This window comes from Xenopus tropicalis, chromosome 7 (assembly GCF_000004195.4).
Source record: "Xenopus tropicalis strain Nigerian chromosome 7, UCB_Xtro_10.0, whole genome shotgun sequence".
Lineage (NCBI taxonomy): Eukaryota > Metazoa > Chordata > Amphibia > Anura > Pipidae > Xenopus > Xenopus tropicalis.
The window spans coordinates 74,233,575-74,256,553 of record NC_030683.2 but is presented as its reverse complement, the minus strand read 5'-3'; the positions used below and the strand labels follow the sequence as shown (position 1 = coordinate 74,256,553).

The 22,979-nt window shown below is 38.7% G+C and overlaps 1 protein-coding gene across 5 annotated transcripts in view; it reads left to right on the top strand.

The window, feature by feature from the left end:
- pknox2 (PBX/knotted 1 homeobox 2) overlaps nt 1-22,696 on the top strand; it is a 327,926-nt gene extending 305,230 nt beyond the window's left edge. For 4 of the 5 annotated variants that reach the window (XM_031904840.1, XM_031904839.1, XM_031904841.1 and 1 more), the window contains 3 exons: nt 10,616-10,692; nt 18,652-18,830; nt 20,643-22,696. In XM_031904840.1, coding sequence (XP_031760700.1) covers nt 10,616-10,692; nt 18,652-18,830; nt 20,643-20,857 — 471 coding nt within the window. In that variant the 3' untranslated portion in view covers nt 20,858-22,696. 5 annotated transcript variants of the gene reach the window in all.
- The last annotated feature ends 283 nt before the right edge of the window (nt 22,697-22,979 follow it).

Here is a 22,979-nt window from a genome sequence, read left to right as displayed (position 1 = left end):
CTAAATAAAAAAGTAGCAAATGTAAACTTTTGCTACTTTTTTTATTTTGGTTTATTTAACTTCTGTTAAATCTTTGCAATATTATTTGAAACACCCATGCTTTCAGTAGATCCATAGATTCAATATGATTCAATGATGAATTCCCATGAAGTGCGGGAATTCATGGAGAAACATGGGCAATTCATATAGTATTAGTAGGATTTCCCAACATATCTGCTATGATTGCAGGTTAAACTGCAGACTGTAAAATGCATGTTTCTTTATAGTATATATATTCTTGTGTAAGACAGAAAATTCTACTCTTTCTGCCTGAGGAAACAGAACAGTCCACACTATCACAGCTTCTGAGGTTGGGAAGCAGCCTGTTACGCAAACAGGAGCTCAGTCACTTTGTACAAAGAGAATCCAAGTTATTGCTAATGGCCTCTGTGTAGACTTTGCACTAAACCCAAGTGTTACACTCTATGACAAGATAGATGTTTTTAGCCTAAATGCCTACATTATAAAACTATGGATGTGGCAAACGTTATCTAGACATTGGTGTCAATTGGTCCACGATATAAAACACTGTCATTCTACTGAAATAAACCATAACACTTTTCACATTGAAACAAAGGATATGGCTCGTCTGGTCCATGGTATTGCCCCTATTTACCTACTTTCCTAATAGTTCACGAAGTCCTGGTAGCTATAACCTATGCCCTTAGGGAGGGTCCATGGGTCCACGGGCTGGTATGAGTTGTTCCTGTGAAAAGTTTTTCAAGAGGACTCCACATGGCGACTGAGGTGAATGTGCTGAATAGCCTAGAGCAGTGATCCCTAACCAGTGGCTCATGAGCAACATGTTGCTCACCAGTCCCTTGGATGTTGCTCCCAGTGGCCTCAAAACATGTGCTTATTTTTGAATTCCTGACTTTTGGGCAAGTTCTAGTTGCATAAAAACCAGGTGCACTGCCAAACAGAGCCTCCAGCAGGCTGCCAGTCCACATAGGGGCTACCAAATCGCCAGCCAGAGCCCCTATTTAGAATCCCAGGAACATTTTTCATGCTTGTGTTGCTTCCCAACTCTATTTACATTTGAATGTGGCTCACATTTTAAAAAGGTTGGGGATCCCTGGCCTACAGCATAGAGCAACGTTTAAAAGAAGCTTAGTGCCCTAAGGAAAGGAGGACCCTTAGTAAAGTCTGGGAAAAGGAGGCCATGAATGAGGTGTAAACAGTGGATAGCAGATTCTGTAATAGCACTACCTTAGTAGTGGTAATCTAAACAGGATAGCTAGAAAGAGCGCCACTATGGAGATTTAGGGGCAGATTTACTAACCCACGAATCCGAATCCCGAAAGGGAACAAATCGTATTGGAAACGAAAATTTTGCAACATTTTCATCGCCGTCACGATTTTTCGTATTTGTCACAACTTTTGCGTCACAGTCGCGACTTTATCATATTTTCCGTCACTATATCATCACCATCGCAATTTTTTCGTATTGAGCGATAGTAAACGGTGGAAAAACCACTCCTATTTTTCCGCGGCGGCGACGAAAAAGTTGCGGAAAATATACGAAAAAGCCGCGACAGCGATGAAAAAATCGCGGGACATACGAAAAAATCGCGGGACCGTTCGTGGATTAGTAAATCTCCCCCAGAGTGTGAGATTTCCAGGTAGTTCCCACCAAGTTTAGGGATCAAAGTGGGTAGATATTCAGGAAATTCTGTGCAATATATTATTTATTAATTTTGCCAAATGTTAAATCCTCCACTATAGATTTGGCTGAATACTGAATGGAATCTGACCTCTAATTTGTATATTAAAATTTGACAAAAAATCAAACTTACAGTTTAAAATATGTTTATGTTTAATCAAACTTACAGTTAAAATATGTTTACACTTTTGCACCCCTTTCTACCAATAAGTACGAAATTGAAATGCATATAAAAATTATAATATCAAGTTTTAGGGAAAATATTCATACCCAGCACTGGTGAAAGCTGTATGTGATGCATTCTGTCAGTTTTTAATATAACATTACAGCACAGAATTACAATTAAGACTAAACACAAAAACTGGAAACAAATTATTTAAAAGGATTTTTGTAATATTTTTTCACTCTTTCCCCATAAGAACAACAATCTCCATTTCAGAACTATTATTACATGCCATTAATTAAATAATTTTTTTACCAAGAAACAAACAGCACTGTCCAGTTGTTATTAGTATAAGGGTCACCTGATACAGAAAACAAGCGCAGTTGTTAGCCCTACAACAGAGGAATTGTATCTGATTCTACTGGGATACTGTTGAACATCTGGATGTTTCATGCTAGTTTCTTTTCCCAGCTGCTGTTTGTATTTATAGCCAGAGACTTTGACCATCTTCATTTTTTCCTCATATTTGAATGGCCTATAACTAACTTGCCTTAAATATGATGCCTTGCTTACAGTTCTGTTTTGATTGCTGAAGTCTTGATTTATTTACTCATTTTCTCCAAAATACAATGGAGTCCATTCACATTTTTTTTTCTTGCTGTACTAAACGAAGCACAAAGAACTTCACCTTTCTCTGATTAACAGAACTGCCTGCAGTGGGCAATACTGTGTTATAGGAGTTGGTAGTGGCTGGCATGTGGACAACCCCTTGCATGTACCCTAGCTTGCATACCATTTAGATATGTACTTAATGTCTGTCTATGGCAGGCAACCCTTACCTACCCTAGTAGAGTGAGGGTAAAAACTATAATAGTCTAATGCTCTTAAGATAACTATTCTTCAGTTGCCCCTTATGTTTAATGACATTTGTGTGTTAATGAATTATGTATAAAGTCAAACCCCCCTTTTATATTTACCAGTTTTACAGTTTTCCACATCTAACACCCTTTTTTGCAGTCCTGCCAATCACATTGTATTTTAATCGGTGCTCTTCTGACATAAACTTGTTTCCCCTTTACAACAAAACTCTATACCACTATTCTCACAAAAAAGACTATTCAGCGTCTAATTGTTATTTTTAATATACTAACCAGTTGTATATGTTGTGCTGTGGCCTTCTAGAAATAGAAAATTCTGGCTAGTTTGCGTCTCCTGAGGCTATCCTCAGATCACACATTGTGACAGGCTGTGCATCTGATATGAAAGCATCTTGCAATAGTTTACACAATTTTTCTATATTGCTTCAACCTCTAAATTAACACAAGAATGTATATTTCAAAGAATAATACATTACTCTACTTATTTTCCTTGAAAATATCCAATGTAACATTAGGTGGCTTTAACACATTTTACTGACTTTATTCATCTCAGATATTACACTATTTTGTTACATTTGTAGGGGGGAAGTGTGAGAGAAACAGTGCAGACAATAACTGTATTTGGTGTTACCTGGGATGCAAATGCTCATACAACATTTTTGTATACCTAAACATTGTATTCCCATCCATCAGAAGGTACTAAGTGACACCTAGGGACCTGCAAGGTAAATATTTTTGGGTACTTCTGTGGATTTTTGTGTTACCTTTACAATGAGCCTTCTAAACGCAACCCAGCAGAAGGGCAAACTAAAGTGTTTAATAGATGTAAGTATATTAGAAAGAATGACAGCTTTTGTTCTAATTATTTACAGATGGAACAAACATTTTTGCATATGCCTATAATCAGCCAGCAGGGAAACAAATATGTTATTTAGCACCCATAGAGGTCTTTGTTTAAAGCTCATGCATTATAAATCAAGCGTGGCTCATTTATAAAGCAGCTCAAAAGAACATTCTAGAAAACTCATTGTAACATGGCAGCTTAGTATATTACCTATTATACTAACACCAAAACAATTTTTGTATTTTAAAAAGGAAAATATGTAGTTCATAAATGTTCAGTTTATGTGGAAAAGAACTGAACGCAATTTGTTAGTGTGGTGCAGCGAATTTTGTGCTGTATGAGTTGCCCTGGCCATAGTTCAGCATTGCATGTTGTATTTGAGGCACCAGAATTCCATTCACAGTTAAATGAATCTCCTTTTAATGTACTGTTATCTGTGCTGCCTCTGAGGGAGAGATTCCTCCTTCAGCATAAAGCTCTGCACTTCGTAGCAACTCAAGCACTCCCATTTCAGTCAGTGCTTTGTTGTGTTGGGCGATTAGTAAAATATTAATATGCCAAAGAGCTCTTGTAATGTAAGCATACAAATTTACTCTCTGCAGGTCCCAGTTAGGCTACACTAATATCTTTAAAACTTTGCTACATAAACATAAAACAGTAGAGCAAAAACATATATTTGGTGGGTGGGCATTCTGAAACATGATAGCTATGCAGCTTAAAGTTATCAGACATTACAGGGCTAAAATATACAATACCTTACACCAGGCCATGTGATGGCATCATTACTGCCATAAAAACTATGAGATTCTGACTCAATTCAAAAATATACCAATACATAGGCAGGGTTATCAAAGCCAGTGGCCTCAATAGTGCCTTAGTAAGTGGGCCTAAAAACAAAAAAAAAACATTTTTCTTTAGTATTTATTGAAACTACTTATCACTCAGAGCCTTCCTGGGCTCCTTATAACTCCTGGGTCCACCAGCAGTCACAGGTCTGCTTCCAATATAGTTATGGACATTTTAAAAGCAGCACAGAGGGAAAGTTGCATTAGGAGAAAAGACAGTTGCAGTTATGCTCTATCATTCAGTTAGGTGCAATTCATAAATTGGTGATTAGATAGCTAACTTTCAGTTTAAAACATTCCCTTGTGAGGAACAAAACATTTTGAATCCATAAGTGAGGCATAGGCAGTAACATGGTGTCATGCCAGGCAATATTGCCCTGGCATGGCAAAGGGTTAAACCCTATCACCATCTGGTCTCCCGCAGAGACCCTTAATTAAATATGCAACCTGCGGGAAGGTGACAAATTCAGCAACCTCATCAGACCAGCCGTAGCCAGCCATTTGTTGGGGCAGAAAGAGGGTGGCCTTTGGTTTCTTTGATCTGTTGATCAAAGCCAGCCAAGTGTGGACCTAGGAGCAGCAGGGGGTACAGCATACAGAAAAATATGGATTATAGAAGGGAGCCCAATGACCCGAGTAAAATGATAGGGAAGCAGGGCTTGACTAAGTTAGGAGGGCAACCCCCCTCCCCTCCTCCCACAGGATATCCTAGCTGTTACAGGCAGGGCAGGGAAAAGAACAGGACCTCCCCGGATGTGACCTTACCAGATTCCGGCGGGAGAAGGAGCAGGAACGACAGCATCCCTCCCTCCCTAATAGGCCGGTTCACAATAGTCGCAGTGTGGCGGGGGGTGGGGTCGACTTTGAGCCCCAGAGGAAATTAAAAAGGGCAGTTGGAAAAGTGAGTGGGTAACTGGGTAGGCCTGGGGTCCTCAGGGAGATGGTTAATCCCAGAATGGGACTCTGATAGGAGACAGGACACAGGCTCCGGGCCTGGGCTCAGGGTCAGACCTCTTTAGAGGTATAAGTAATTTGACTGCTGTTCAATGTTTGGATTTTCAAACAGTTTAATAAAAGTTATAGTTGTTTATATAATTGCTGATTTATATAAAATAATTGATAATAAACAACTGCGGCCTTCTCTCTCCAAAATAAGTTGTCCGTTGTTTTATTGCAATCAGGGGGAGGGGAAAGGGGGCGAAACAGGCTCGACGCTGCATTAGTCAAGGGATCCATATCTCCTTTGCTTTAGGGTTCACATTCTCATAAATCACATGTGGTTTATGAGGAGGCCCCAGGCTTCCCAATGATACCAAACAGGGACTTCCTACACCCACCAGTTAGGAGGGATAGTTTCAGGGGGACTGGGACATGAGACACCCCTCATGTTTGGTATCATTTTGATCACCCACATATGGGTTAAAACAAGCCCCTATTTTCATGATAATATTGAGTACTGGCAAGTACCAATATTATATGACAAGAAACTGACATGAGAAGTACAGTTCTCTACAGGGGAGGTCATGTGACACGCCCCTGGGCACTCCCTCCTCCTGCATACGGTAATGAAGGAGGAGCCCAGCCGGGGAATATAAGGGGCACAGACCCAGGTACTAGTTAACTCATATTTTGAGGCTCCATGTTTTGTTGGATTGTGAGTTCACTTTTCCTAACTCTTGCCTCAAGAGGACACAAAAAGATAATGTACTTAGGGTTTCTCTGTGTTTTTTATTCCCTTTTATTTTATAATGCTGTTTTGTATGTACATGTCTCTTTTTTAAAACCTTTTTTTTTGCACTGTTTACCTTTGTAATATTAAATATAAAATTTAATAAGTTCTGTCCTTTGGCTCTATAAAGATTCCCACGTGCCTTGTATGACTGCTCAGGCCTAAATGTTGTAACTGCTGGGCTGTATGTGTGTTGAGTAGGGGGGGCCAGTTCTGTGTAACTAGTGGGCTGTCAGTAGGAAAGTGTGTTTGTAAATTAACCTTGGCTGCTGGTGTGGTTGTGGAAGTAGTAGAACTATCCCTCACTACAGTAAGAAAGCTTGTGTGATATATTTGTGTATTGGTGGCAGTGAATAGTTATTTGGGCCTGTGGTGTGTTTTGGGGTGCTTGATGTTAGTCTAACCTGTGTGAAAGGTGACTGAGTGTAACCCCTTAGTTCCCCGTGTCATACGCGTCTGGGAGTGGCGTGTTCATGACACATGGTTTATTCCTATCCTTTTTGTGGTACAGGTACCATTCATATAATGTCCCCCCATTTGTAATAAAAGGCACTAGGTTTGCCCAGGTGCAGTAACCCATCGCAAGATGTTTGTGTTTAACCAGTTTAACCAGCTTTCTATAGGTAACTGGACCTGTGGCAAACTTGCATACTTTATGACATAATCCTCATAGGGTGTCATGTAATAAAAGGTGCAACGTTTGCTACAGGTCTAGTCACCTATAGCAACCAGCAATCAGCAGAAAGCAATTAGTGATTAAAACAAACATCTTGCTTTAGGTCACTGCACCTGGCCAAACTTAATGCCTTTTCACATCACCCCCTAAATATTTTGTTTTTGACAAGATATCTATGTAGGAATCTACATCCTTTTCTGTATCTTATGTGTTAGCATTGCAGTAACATAAAGGAACTTTCAGCAACAATCCAGCTACCCATCTACCTGAGCAGAAAAATGAAAGGATCTAGCAGATTTCTCTTATTTTCAGAGAGGTTTTATGAAAATGTCACTTGGTGAAACCACTGGGGCTTTTAAGGACGACTTTTTGTGAAGGGCGAAGTAATGAAGTCTTAAATGTCACTGAACCTTTAATATTCATTAGCCCAGCGGTGACCCTCCGCCAACGCCAGTATGTTTAATAATATTTCCTGTTTTGCCTATCTCTCTTTATTACCATTTTCTACCTACCTGCCCGCAATCTCTAGTTAAATATTCAGCATCTATTACCTCAATCTTTACAGCTTTTGGAAGCTAGATTTATTTTTGCTAAATTGTTATTGTTACTGTTTGCCTGCTTGACGGAGAGTGAATCCATATGCCCTGTGTATGTGCCCAGGTGGTCTCTTGCTGTAAAGGACATGGATCAAACTGCTACAAGTCTGTGTGAGTTTGCTATGTGATCCTATTGTCCATACTCAATATACAAGACATACATGCACAATTTGAAACATTTTTCGCAGTTTTAAGCTGATCTTAATTTTGTTTGCCCGTGCATCCCCATTGATAGAACAGATTAGTGATATCAGCAATGCACTGTAATGTCACAGGGAAAATTTGTTTTCGCTTACTTTATATTGTGACTTAAAAACATATTACTTAAATTATTTAAAGTGTATGTATATTTTTGTTTATATTATTCTACTTGACGTGTATATGCAGCAATATCAATCTAATATCCTTGTATAGAGTACAGGTATAGGACCTGTTATCCAGAATGCTCGGGACCAAGGGTATTCCAGATAAGGGGTATCTTTGGATCTCCATACCTTAAGTCTACTAAAAAATCAATAAAACATTAATTAAACCCAACAGGATTGTTGTCATCCAGTAAGGATTATTTATATCTTAGTTGGGATCAATTACAAGGTACTGTTTTATTACTACAGAGAACAAGGAAATCAGTTTTAAAATGGGTTTTCCATAATTTGGAGCTTTCTGGAGAACGGGTTTCCGGATAAGGGATCCCATACCTGTACAGTGATAGAAGTATAAAAGAAGGAGGGGCGTGCTTCTCAGAGCGGGTTGGTAATTTACAGACAGGAGAATAAGTAGTGCAACAAACAAGGGCTGAGGGTGCAATTCTTCCAACGGTTAGATACTGAGCCCTAATGACTTTAGTATATTCTGTATTGGATCTCAACCAGCAGAATTCAATTGTTTGAAAATATCTGTATTTTTAAATTAGCCAGTTCTCAGCCTAAAGCAGGAGTGCCTCCAAAGATGGCACATCAACTACCCCCATTTTTTTTTAGTTCACTTTGTTAGTTCCCTTCTCATTATAAATCTTGAATATTTCTGGAAGCAAATCTATTCTAATTTCCGTTAAGCATTTACAGAGTTGCTCACGTGGATTTTCCATCATTCTTGTTAAATGGGTTTTAAGCCCTTGTTCCTGGAACCACCAGTGGTTTTAACACACAATATACAACATATTCTTTTCATCTACTGCAATTTTCTTCAAAAACTGCCAAGCTGAATGTTTCCTTAAAAACAAAATCAAAATTTTGTCAGACTGAAATTGGTGCTTAGTGATGTCAGCTTCGTGGCATGAATCTTGCATATTATAATAAATAATGTACCCTCCCATCATGACTTTAAGAAACAAACATGTTCATGGGACTCTTTAATGACTTCTATGATCTTTATATTTTATTTATGAACTTACATTGTGCATACACAGTGGAGAGACCTAGCTCTTATTTACCAAACAAATCTCTTTGTTCTTCTTTGCATACTGCTTTCGGGATCTTGGCTAATAGTTTTCCTTCGAAATGCCTGGAATGGATGTAAATGTTAATGACTTGCCTTGCACAAAATGTGCTCACTAGTAAAAGGGAATATCTCTTATGTATTGGTACAAGGCTAAACTGATGATAATAACACAGCTTCTACTTCTCGCTTCCAACTGATAAATACACTGATTTCTAACTCACTTCTGCCATCTGGAGTATAATCTGTACAATGGCTGTACAGTACAGTAAAACCTGCTTTTAAAATGTCTCTGACGTTTATCTAGATGAGTGATTTTAGATGATGAAAAACAACTTGCCATGTTATTTAGCCTTGGAGTAAATATCATATCACTTTAAAGGAAAAATAACCAAATTACTTGAACAAGAATATTGCAGCCCTCCACTGTGCAACTTTTGTATGTAATATTGTGTTAAGTAATGGCAGATAAAGAAAGCTAGCTGTTTCCATGTTAGATTCTAAACAGAATACAGTGACTGGAGAAAGCATTATGTCCAATGGTGTAGCTAGCAAACAGCAGACCCTAGGACTTCAGGCAGCCCGGATGGTTGTGTGTCTGCTGTATGGTTCCCGCTCCTCCACTGCTGCTTGTGCAGCTGAGGCTTTGTACCTCTCCTGCCTTCCCATTTAAAGGGCCCAGAAAACATTACATATGGGCGTCAACAAAATCTTTTTAATCTACAAGCCCTACAAGGCCAATATGGAAACTTACAGACAAAAACTCATTTGTGGGAATGGTTGCTATGATTTATACACTAACATTTGGTATGTAGATACAAAGTTTATATGAGAATTTTATAACAATAAATATGTTATAATTGATACTACAGGTATTGGATCTGTTATCAAGAAACCCATTAACCAGAAAGGTCTGAATTACAGGAAGGCCATCAACCATAGACTTTATTTTAATCAAATAGTTCAAATTTTTAACTGATTCCTTCTTTCTCTGTAATAATAAAACATTACCTTGTACTTGCGCCCAACTAATATATAATTAGTTCATGTTGGAGACAAAACAATCCTATTAAATTAAATTCATGTTAAAATGACTTTTTGTCAGACTTAAGGTATGGAGATCCAAATTATGGAAAGACCCTTTATCTGGAAAACCCCAGGTCCCAAGTATTTTGCATAACAAGTCCCATACCTGTATTGAGTGCAGTTCTTACTTACATGCTAAATTAATATTGATGGTTATTGGGACCTATAATTCTGGGGTTTTCCAGATATGAGCACTTTCCATAATTTGGAGAACCGTACCTTAAATCTACAAAAAATATATTAAAATATTAAGCTTGGCAAGGTCTTGTTTAGTTACTACAGAGAAAAGCTTTCTGGATAATGGGTAACCAGATAATACATATATACCTGTATATACGTATACATACATTTACATAAACACAAACACACAGGTGGGACAATAGTCCAAGTAATGCTCCTGTCATGTCATAGTAATAAATCAGACTTATTATACTGTGTGTTGAATGAGTAAAATTAGGGAAACAGGCCCTTCCCTGCAACAGGAATGTATAAGGGTTAAAGATATTGTTATTAAGTGCCCTGGAATTGTGCACTCTCTGGCATGCTGAAAGAGCCATTGATGTTTCAGAAGTACCGATTTTATGTGCCTTCAGCCAATGCACCTGTTTGTATTTTCACAGCAGTTAGCAGCCTCATAACTCTTCCAATATTCTTTTCAGCACCCTTACCCAACAGAGGATGAGAAGCGGCAAATAGCAGCACAGACAAACCTGACACTGTTGCAAGTCAACAACTGGTAAGTGCCACGGGGTGAATTCCGTTTTTCTAGTGGCTGGGAGAAGATTTGATTAAAGGTTACAATGGCAATAAATGATGTCCCTGTAGACACATTCTCTGGAGATGACTATATTCTCTAAGGACAAAAGCACAAGCTTTACATGACAAAGTTAGGAACATGAATGATAAAGCCAAGATACCGCTTTATAAAAGAGCTATACATTCATAAATATATGTTTGAGTTACAGTTCATTAATAAAGACTGAGAATATTCTGGTTTTTTTTCAGCACACCTACACACACAAGTTTATTCATTCTGTCAAAGTATTTTGTTAGCAACTTATAGCTTTATTCTGTAATTACAGCAGATAACTAGAGAGAATATGACAATTCTAACCTCCTGGCCAGGACCCAAGGCGTGGAGAGGAAAATGAGTTCCCTTGGCTGCTAAGAAGCACATTCATTATCATATATGTTAGATTCAGAAATGGCTACATTCATATCCAGATGCACTAATGGACGTATCTATAACAACAATGCATTAAAATCAATGAACACATACACATTTAAATATATGTCATTTACATTTACATTTTTATTATTTTCAGTGAAAAAATATATGTTGAGAAAGAACACCCTTGTATCTGTCTGCTCTTTTATTATACCAATGTACTGTCATTCTGCTGCACACCTTACTTGTTTAAACAGAATGGCTCGGTTAAGTTGTTTCTATGCTTCTGGAATACTTCACCCTTTGTATTGTATACAGCAGGGATCCCCAACCTTTCTTACTCGGAAGCCACAGGCAAATGTAAAAAGACTTGGGGAGCAACACAAGCACCATAAAAGTTCATGGATGAGCCATATAAGGGCCGTGATTGGCTATTAGGGGCCTCTATGCACCCTATCAGCTTACAGGGGCTTTATTTGGTAGGAAATCTTGTTTTTATTCAACCAAAACTTGCCCCCAAGTCAGGAATTCAAAAATAACTCCCTGGTTTGGGGGCACTGGGAGCAACATCCAAGGGGTTGGGGAGCAACATGTTGCCCCCGAGCCACTGGTTGGGGATCACTGGTATACAGTATAATTGTATAGTACCATAAATGCGTGCAGTGTTTACAAGGGGTAACACAAACAGGGAATTAGTTATAATAAATTAGACAGTAAAAATAAATACTTAATTGCTAGATGTTTTAATGTACAGTTGGGATGAGGTCCCTGGCTCTAAGACCTTACAATCTACTAGAATCTACAATCTGTCTAATCGAAGACAGGTTGCATCTGGCGCCCATCTAATTCAGCATGGCCCTGCAATCTATTGTCTATTAAACATGGGTAGAAATACTTGCATTAGATTTTCTTTAGTTAATTGCATGCCAATACATTCCTATGTATCTTATCCAATTTACTGTTGTCAAACGAATGGTATCCAGTAATGTGACTGAATGGGCAGCCAATCATTTAATACGTACAAGGTTGTGACTGGAGCTCATGTATATCACAATCAGACCTAACTTCCATGACATGGGAACAGCATGGGAACACTTGAGTTGCCAGATCTCATTCTAACTCATGCGTTGCCATGCTGTGTACATACAAAAGCCACTGCTTGGGAACACATGAATAGACCCCTGTTTGTCATTTATGTGAACATGGAAACAACTAATTAAAAGTGAAATAAGCTGCATAAATAACTCTGTTTAGCCCCAAGAACTGATATAATATCATTTCTTTATGTCTATAAAGATTCTCATTCATCCAGGTCATGATATACAGTATCTAGTAGAATTAAGTCTAAAACAGCTTTTCTGAGTTTTTCTTGAAAACGATTCACCACTCATCCGAGTGGCTTCTTCAGTTCAAATGACTGGTAGGGAATTCCCCGGTATTTAAACTCTTGATGGTAGTACAGTCACAGACATCCTATCACAATGGTTCCATTGAACTTGTTCAGTCAGGTGTTAGCTGACAGGTGTAAGAAGGTATGATCCAATCACAATGGTACCATGATTCTTATTGATGAAGGTGTTAATCCTTCAAAGTGACATGACATGGGCTGGAAGTGTGAACTGTTGTGAAACTGCTGGGGTAAGGATGTCAAAGCGGCATTGTATGTTGATGACAAGCGGTGTCGCAGGCCCCCTCCTCTGTTCAGGGATGGTTTTTCCAGGCTGGCATAAATGGCCTCTTTCACACCTCTTTCAAACCATCTGTCCTCTCGGTCCAAAATATGCACGTTACTGTCCTCAAAAGAGTGACATTTTACTTTGAGGTGTAGATAGACTGCTGAGTCTTGTACTGAGGAGTTTGCCCGCCTATGTTGGGCCATTCTCTTACAGAGAGGTTGTTTTGTCTCCCCAATGTATAAGTCAGAGCATTCTTCACTACACTGGACAGCATAGACCACGTTACTTTTCATGTGCTTGGGTGTAGGGTCTTTAGGGTGCACCAGCTTTTGTCTCAGGGTGTTGCTGGGTTTGAAAAACATGGGAATGCGATGTTTGTTGAAAATTCTCCTACGTTCCAGCAACATATGGAATGACTATGTTGCTTCGCCTGCTATGTTCCTCCCTTCTGTTTGTGGGTCTGGTCTTTTTGCTGGTCTTTGATTTGGTTTTGACCCTACACAAAAGCATATGAAAAGTAATGTGGTCTATGCTGTCCAGTGTAGTGAAGAGTGCTCTGACTTATCAAGAGTTTAAATACCGGGGAATTCCCTACCAGTCATTTGAACTGAAGAAGCCACTCGGATGAGTGGTGAAACGTTTTCAAGAAAAACTCAGAAAAGTCCAGTTGTTTTAGACTTAATTCTACTAGATACTGAATATCATTTCTTCAACCTGCAGAAGAATTTAGCGACCCCCTGGCAAGTGAAATAAAGATTGCAAACTTTATAGTCTGCACCAGTGAATGTAATACAACTTCTTATTTAAACAATCATTATAATAATAAGCGCTTCCTACAGGTACCCTGGGCTGGTGCTTTTTTCTCCTAACAGGGGCACCAGCCCAGGGTACAAGGTAAGCGATGTAAGTCACTTGGGGGTGCCTAACATGTGACTTAGCCTTTCCTTCCCCTTTAATTTAGTTAAAATCATAAATTGCTACTGAGATGCCAACAGCTTAATGTGTTTCGGGAAAAGCCCTTAATCATAGGCATTTTTTTCCAGAATAGTGTCAGGCTGTTAGCATCTAGGACTGCTTTTATTCGAGGAGTACAGCCTTTTCTCTCTTTTTTAGTGTTGCAGTAACGCAGGATTGGAGTACTGCACTAATTTGGCCAGCACCCATCTTCAGCTTCTTTTTCCCAGGCTTAGGTGAAGTCATTTAATTGGGAGTGACTGCAGACATAATTTTTTTTTCCTTTGCTGTTTTCAATGAATGTACGGTAAAGTTATGTAACACCTTTTTGGCTGTAATACAGAAAAGTTTAGCTAGGTTAGAGCATGGGGATTAGGTGTGCGTTGAACTCAGCAGCCGCTGGAGTGAGGCACACATGAAGAAATGCAGGAGGGGTATCACACGTGTCTGTGTCTGATTAAAATTCCCCACAAAATGGCGACTGTGACATAGTTCTGGGTACCGCTTGGTCAGGTCTCACATCAAGCAATATTCTCATGGCAAAGTTACAGCTCATGCAAGATTTTTCTAGAAATTGAGTGTTTTCCTATGCCAAAATTTGGCACATAAGACAATAGATTGATTGACAGTACAAGTACCCAATAGGGGAAATGGAGAAAGAACTCCAAAACCCGAACCCACGGGCAATTACTTTAGAATATTCACAAAGCAAGCAAAGGTGCACAACAGTGTGAATCTCAAGCCCCACGTTGGGCACCAAAATGTAGCCCCTTTCTGGAAGTAATACAGACAAGTCCAGCTAATGATAGGTTAGAGCATGGGGTACACTGGTAACAAACAGGATCGGCCTTTGCTATGTGGAAGGATTATTATGGAGGGTGTTTTTAAATTACCAGATGTAATAATGGTGTAGAAGAAGGACGCCAGGAGTTCATTTGCAGCAAACTCAAACAAAACTGGTTTATTGTCCAAGACAATTAAGGTAATGCAGGGTTATCAATGGAATGGCAGATATGCAAATACACAAGATTTGCAGCAGTAAAAAATGATGCGCCACTGTGGAGAATCAGCTGGTTTAAGTAGATTTCTATCCTTAGGGTTTCCACCTTAATGGACCAGATCCCTTACAGCAGACGTGGATCAGGGAGAAGACTATGTCTGATACCCTGTGGTCCCTACAGTAAGGCAGCAGAGCCTGTAAAGGAGAAACCCCCAGCTACTTCTAGTTGAAACCAGGAAGCTGCTCTTTCTAATTAAATCTAACTCACTTTTCTAGAAAGTCCTATAATAAAATATAACCAGCTAATCCTCGTTCACAGGGTCCCTGCTCCCCAACTTCTTCAGAGAAAAAGATTCCTCTGGGGTAAGATGCCTTTTCTGGGGCCTTGTTGATCCAAGGCTCAGGGGAACATCTACCTGGTTCAACAGATGCAGGCCAAAGAGGAAAATCCACCCCTTTGCAAACACTATGTTTGAGTGTGAAAAGGAGTGGTCTAACTATGGGCCAATAGAGTACAACATGCTAATAGTAAAAATCTGTTACACGGGTCTCTTCCCAGACACGGTGAAATAAGGATGTGTAGTGTTTAATAAAAATAGGCATTGTTAACCCTATAGGTCCCTACAGTTTTTTTTCTGTGGACCAAGTAAATCCTGGTTAAACCCCTGACATACCTTTGTGAGGTCTGCTTAATCAGTTGAGATAGATAAAATGGGAAATGGATAAACCCAGCAGTAGCGAGACAGGTACATAGGTATTAAAGCTACATTGAGTTGTTTTCACGCAGCAACAAAACTCTTTCCAGTTGCAACCAGCTGTTTATAACTGCACTTTAATATATGATAAGCCCTGTATTTTCTACCTGTGGAATTACATTTATAACCAGGGGCTACAAGACATCAGCTTGCAGAAATGTGCCACTGGAGCACACAATATAGCTATTCTTAAATAGCAGATTTTGAAATGCCTATATAAAATCCCCTTTAGAAGTCAAGTGTTTGCCTTTAACCCTAGAGGGGCCCTCTTCCTTATGTTTTAATGAGTTTAAATTTGGTTTACATCACTCAACGTAGATATTTTGGTGCCCGGGACATCCACAAACTAAAAAAAAGTATGCCAATCCATGAAATGGTGTAAATGGATTGATCCAGATTGTGTCTCTTGGGCCTGCTGTCTGCAGTTTTACCTTGATATTTAATGAATTAGATGCTAAAATGAAATGTTCAGGGTTATTGAAGCCTACGCATGTTGGAAATATACATTGTTGTATTAAATACAATCATCTTCAGTTTATGGATGGCAATGCTTTCACAGGCTTAAAGGAGAACTAAACTCTTACTGAATATGGCTAGAAATGCCATATTTTATATAGTAAACTGACTGAACTGGCTTAAAGTTTCAGCATATCTATAGTTGTAATAATATATATATAATATTATATATACAGTATAATAATATAGTATATAATAAGTCTTTACAGTTGTCACAGTATCTTCCTATCTTGGATTCTGTTAGAACTGTCTGGGACAGTGCACATGCTCAGTGGGCTCTGAGCAGCTGTTGAGAAGCTAAGCTTAGGGGTCGTTGCAAATTATCAAGCAGAAAATGAGATATGTCTCTCATGTAAGCTGATTCTACAGGGTTCATTATTCAGTTCTGATGCAGTTGCCCCGGTTTCAGATCTGTCATTTAATGTGAATCTGAATTAATTACTAATCAGCCTTTTGCTGTTGCATTTATTTTCTATTTATGCAGTATATTTTGAGTTGGCCCCTAAGCTCAGTAACTGAAAGCAGCACAGAGCCTATGCAGGGAATCAGCAGAAAAGAAGATGGAGAGTTACTGGGGGCATCTTTGGGGCACAGATCTTCCCTGCTAAAGGGCTGTGGTTCCTTGGGCTGTTACAGAAGCCCAAAACATAATGTACAACATTTCTGCCCTACTTTTTTAGTTAGGCTTTAGTTCTCCTTTTAAGCAAATCTGTTGCTGACTCCCTAGAAATGTGTAAAAGTTATTCTTTATGACAGCATACAGTGTAGGACCTAGGCTGGATAGGGAGACAGACTCTGAAAGAGATATGCAAAAACCAGGGGAATATTTGCACAATTTTGGTGGGTGGCACATAGGGTTTCCTCTCTCTGTTCAGTACTTACTTTTTAAAGGTGTGGCAGGACATAGGCAGCATATGTTCCTCCCCAGCCATGCCTCCAAGCTTGCATGTCATCCAGGACACATAGACACTTGGATGCCCTGTATTTACTTCCTGCTTATGGCAAGTGTTGAGAACAGGGTTTCTATCCACTTGTGAGATCTATGTTCTGCCTCTTGCACTGCTTTCTCATTTGTTGCAAATCACAGAGCAGACTGCACTGGGCTCTATGCTTGAAGCATGTGACTTCCTTAGAGCTCTTATGGCTATGATTTTGTGCTCCTGCACTTGCACATAGCCCATAATAAATTAGCTTGAGTGCATTTAGCTTAATTGTGGAGATACCTTGGCTTGTTAAGCCAATTCTTCTTCTTCTTGGTTCCTTGCCATTTTTATTACATTAGCCCACAAAGTTGTAATTTAGCAACAACTGTTCAGCCACAGACTTTAGATTAATGCAGTGAACTGAAAGCCTGTAAGAAACCAAATCTGACCATCAGTATAATGTGAGAGTATTCAGTCTACATACTCTGATCTGATGATTATATGCACATTTGTCTGTGTGAGAGTTGGGCTGTAAAACAAGGGGGCAGTATAAAGAGGGAGCACTCTACTCATCTATCCTCTCAGGTACTGACCAGGAGAAAGTATTTATATGAATACTACTAATATAAAGGCCACTGGCAGTAGATTTAGCTCATTGAGCTGATAAGCCACCAAGAACATGAAAATTGTATTTTAAAGCCTCAAGGTCCCTCTAGTGGATGAAGAGAAAACAATGCAAAAAATCATTTTCTCTTCTTGTGTGAGAAATATATTTGTAGGAACATAAATATACATTTTTTTATTAAACTAAAAAAATTAAAGCTTATTGCTGTATACATTATACTAAGTATATTTCAAGGAGAACTAACACCTTTATTTGCAGGATTACAATTTTCCTTTTTAAACTGGCCATTTCTAGGATTTGTTGGAGGGCAGATTATAGATTAGATGCACACTGCTGCAATTAATTGTTGTCCAATCAACAATACCATGTGAATTTTATGGTTGTCCAGCACTGGCTAAAAGCATTATAGTATTTTATAAAAGTTATACATTTTCCCAGCAGTTGGTGGACCACTGTGGTCTGGATTTTGTTATATTTTTTTTTTCTCATTTTGGCTCAATCTTGGAATTTGAGCCATAAACTACTGCTGCTTTGTACAAAAACAATGGCTTAACCCTTCAATTCCTTGTAAGTGCAAGGGTTCCTATTTTATAATTGCAAGTAAATCCCTTTTCCTATAAACAAAAAAACAATGTTAAGGCAGCACACATGCATTAATATTTTAAGATCATAGCAGATATGAACCAATTTATTACAAGCCCCTGTCACACACCTTGACCCAACCATGTAATGTTGTATCTTATCTACTCCCCCTGCCCCACCAAAGATAGTATATAAACCCAGCAGACTCCATGAAGAAATGGAAGAATTGATAGCTCTGGGGTAACCTCAAAATGCTATATGGTTAATTAGAGACATGTTATGTCTTGAATAACTCCAACTCCCAGAAAAACTCAGTGACTGACAGACAGGAATGCATTAAGATGTAGGTGTGACATCTACACAGCAAAGGTTAGCTGTCCCTCCTGTAGACAGCTATAGAGATATCTATGAGTACCCAAAGTACCACTGGTAATTAAAAGATATCTAGATAATGATTCTAATAAAAAGGAAACTTTGCTCTTTGTTTCCCCTTAAGGTTTATCAATGCAAGACGGCGCATTCTCCAGCCAATGTTAGATGCCAGCAATCCTGACCCTGCACCAAAAGCTAAGAAGATTAAGTCCCAGCATCGGCCAACTCAAAGATTCTGGCCCAACTCTATTGCAGCAGGTGTTCTGCAACAGCAAGGAGGGTTACCTGGCACTAATCCTGATGGTAAGTCAAGCCACACCAAAGCAAGACATGGATATTTCTCTCTGATTATTGCAGTCCCCATATATAATCATGCCAAGCATAATACAGGCAGACATAAGCATGCAAATGATATAGTAGATTCATTTTGCTATTCTAGTCTTACCCTTTTGTCATTTCTTGCAGTTGCTTTTAACAGCAACATTCTAGGAACAAATTCAAAGGAATATACAGTAAGGAATAAGTTATCTTATTAATAAATAAACTATTTGAAAATAAATCATAATAGTTTAATAAATACTTTAGTCACCTACACAGAGAGTTAAAACAAGGATGAATGATTGACACGTGATCCATTTGCAGTGTACTCAGTTGTTCCTACCTGAAAATCCCATTGGCCCCTAAAGGCAGTCAATGTCTGTAGATGGTCACTACTAGGTTCCCACTAAATCAACATACACATAGTATATATTACATTTGGACATCTGCAAGTGTGCCCATATGACATTCATGGACTTTTTTTTATCAATACAGGCTATATTACATTTAGACATCTGCAAGTGTGCCCATATGACATTCATGGACTTTTTTTTATCAATACAGGCATAAGTTCTTTGTCTAAATGCCTACTGTATCTAGAGTTGCATGAATGGATGTGTAAAGAGTTCTGAAACTGCCAGGGTACAGATGTTAGAACAGCATAGTATGTAGCAGACAGATGGTGTTGAAGTCCCCCGCCTCTGTTTAGGGATGGTCCTGCCCATTATTGGGCTTTTTCTATGTTTTGTATTTAATAAAAAAAAATTCTTCTTTTGTAATTTTTAAATGTGCGCAGACATTTTTTACTTTTAGGGATGGTTTCTCCACTTTAACATGAATGGCCTCTTTTACATCTCTTTTAAACCAGCGGTCTTCTTTGTCCAAAATTTGGACGTTGCTATTTTCAAAGGAGTGTCCCTTGTCTTTTAGGTGTGAGACAAAGCAACACTCTCCAAGCGAATGGCTCAACATAGGAGGGCAAACTCTACAGGCCAGGACTCTGCTGTATTTCTTGATTTCATGTTGGGGTTGAAGTGGATATTAAACAGATTTATGGGCTTAATTGCTCCATTATCTTTATCTCTACATGTAATTTAATTACTCGGGAACTTAAGGAACTGGATCACTAGGGGGTGCCAAGTTGGTAGGCAAGCCCCCGTGATTCTAGTTGCTTAATTTTGGCCTTGGGGCAGCACTACTTTCGTTCATTACTATTCCTCACAACAAGGGTTCTCTCACTGGTTAGCCAAAACCTCATTGCCGATGACTGTCCATATGATGGTCCATAATGGTCCTTTGTCCCAAGATCAACATCTTAATATTTGTTAAAGCCAGCAGGTTTATACTTATCACAGATGTTTAGCGTTTTGGCTTTTCTAAAACCTATTGTTTGTTATTAATGAAAGGTGGAGGGACCCTTGCTAGCACACTGCAATCTTGGAAGCACAGAAGCTCACTGGGATTGTTCATTATTATACATTATATTCATTATTATACATTGTTAAATGCACGCTTACCTGTATATTTTTATACCAAACAGATGTAGTTTCTAAACACACTGTCACAATGTAGAGGGGGATTTTTCAGGAATGGTGACCCTTTAACATGTAAGCTGGTATGTTGGTCAATGTATACCCAATGTATATGACAAATTGCTTTTAATTTCCTACCATTTTTTTATTTAGTAGTGGGAAATATTTGCACAAGTCTTTTGAATTAAAGGAAATGTGACAAATCCCTATTGGAGTGTCAGTTTTGCTATATTAAATATGCCCATCCCTGCTTCTCTGTCCCCAGGTTCTGTCAATATGGAAAACCTGCAGTCACTCTCATCTGACTCCCTCACGATGCAGCAGGCCATGATGGCAGCTCATGATGACTCACTGGATGGTACAGAGGAGGAAGAGGATGAAGAAGAAATGGAGGAGGATGAACTGGAAGATGACAGTGAGGAACTTCAGACGACAAATGTTAGTGACCTTGGTTTGGATCACAGTGACTCCCTGGAGTAAAACTTTGATCAGGTGGAGAAAAAGGGTGGTTAAAGGCACACTTTGCATTGATCTAAAGCTCAAATAGCCTTGGAATATCTTTAAATAGCCCACTCCTACCTTCTAATCAATCATGGAACAGACTCTCCAGTTATCTGTTGCTCAAATGTAACAGCCTGCACCTCTTTTTAAGTGGAAGACAACACATCTGCCAGCACACAAGGTGGAATAGAACCTGCCAAACTAGGACAAAGTCTAATCCACTGTAAGAAGAACTGTTGAATTCTTTCTTTTCCCTAACCCAGAGGATTTGAAAAGCTGGAACTCCCTTGTAAAATGCGATCCTTGTAGACCATTCTGGAAACAGAACAAAAAAAATGCAAATATCCATTACTTTCATAGTTGCCTGCTTGTATCATTGTTTCATGGCAGGGACTTTACAATATTATGGACAAAGCAATTGTGCAGTCTTTTTATTTAAACAAAGGACACATGTTTACAGAGCCACATATTGTGGTTACTTTGTTTTGTTTGTCTTTTAAAGAACTTAACGTGTTTTTAGGCAAAGCTTTTTCTGTATTATTACTGAAAGCTATTTGAATGTTAAAGTTTATATACTGTATGTGTGTGCGTGTGTATATATCTATACACACATACACACACACATACATGCACAGAATATAAATACACAGCTGGAGAGTGCTGTATGGATATTCTGATATTTGTACAACACGACGCTCCATCCCTATATACTGTACATGAAATACACACACACACTACTTTCAGGAGGCTGGTACTAAAATCATTGACCATTTTGAGAACTAAGTTTGTGTGTAAAATTACAAAACTGCATCCCTCGACCTTTCAAATGATGTAATATCAGACTCATCTATTTTGGCAAGTATACGGTTTTATGAAATTTCCATATAAACAGAGTATGAAAATGAAGAAAGTACTTGAATGTGTGCATGTGTTATCACGAAGATATCTTTGTTCTGGCTCCTAATCATTATTCTGCATTAACAGTGCACATACTTTTAGCTTCTCTATATCTTTGATAAGTTGTGGTTATAAATTTTAATGTTTTAGGGTTAAGTGGGGTTGTTTGTCTATGCAATGTTTACTGGTCTTTAACTGACCCCAGAGTCAAAATGCACACATCAAACTCCCTCTCAAACATGAAACCACTTAAGGCACAAAATGTAAGCAATGATGGTGCTGGACACCAAACTTAAAAAGGCACAGCATTAATCTGGGTGTAGATTAAAGAATAACTATAGAAAATGCCCAGTCTTGCTGCAAATCTTGAGGTTTATGTAGCAGGGAGAATATATTGGTTATCCCAACTGGCTTCCACATGTTTTGTGTAACAGAATCCTGCTTCTGTGACTTTTCTGTAATAGGGATATACATTCTGTGAATGACACTGAATGTGTGTCTCAGCTTTGTTACAGGGTTCTTATTGAGAAATTGAATGAAATAAACCACAGTGGTTAGATTCTACACTTCTATCCATGTATTGTAATATTTCAGTTCAGCCATTTATGAAAAGACTGGGAGAAGATGAATTAAATTGAAATCATGAATATCCTAATCATGAATATGACCATGGATTACAGAATTGGCACACAATGCCTGATGTTTGTTCTGAGTAGAAACATTGTTTGTTAGTTTTGCAGAAATGTTTAAATGCTGGGCTCAAAACTGCATTGTTTCATATCAACAAGCCATGGAGTGCTCATAGCCAATCAACACCTGTCTTCTGGTTGTGATGGAACAATGATCAGACTCCCTTGCATAAATCCTGAAGTGGACATATATTCCATATATATAATAATAAAAGAATCTTTTGTTAAATTAGATTATAAAGTGTCTGCTCAGTCACCCAAGGGCTGTACAAGGCAGGCATCACTGGGATGCTGATGAGGACTCCACTGCCCTTTAAAACCCCTGTGTACTATTGTTGCAGGAAAGAAAGTGTAATTATAAAAAAGTAAAGCTCTATGGGGGGAAACCTTACCCTATATCTGCACAATGGCCTTCTGCTGACTGTGTCCGTGACTTAATGGATCCAAAGATAAGTTCCAAGACACTTGGGGTCTTTTATTTATTACTCACTTTACTATAAAGTGCAATTACCAAG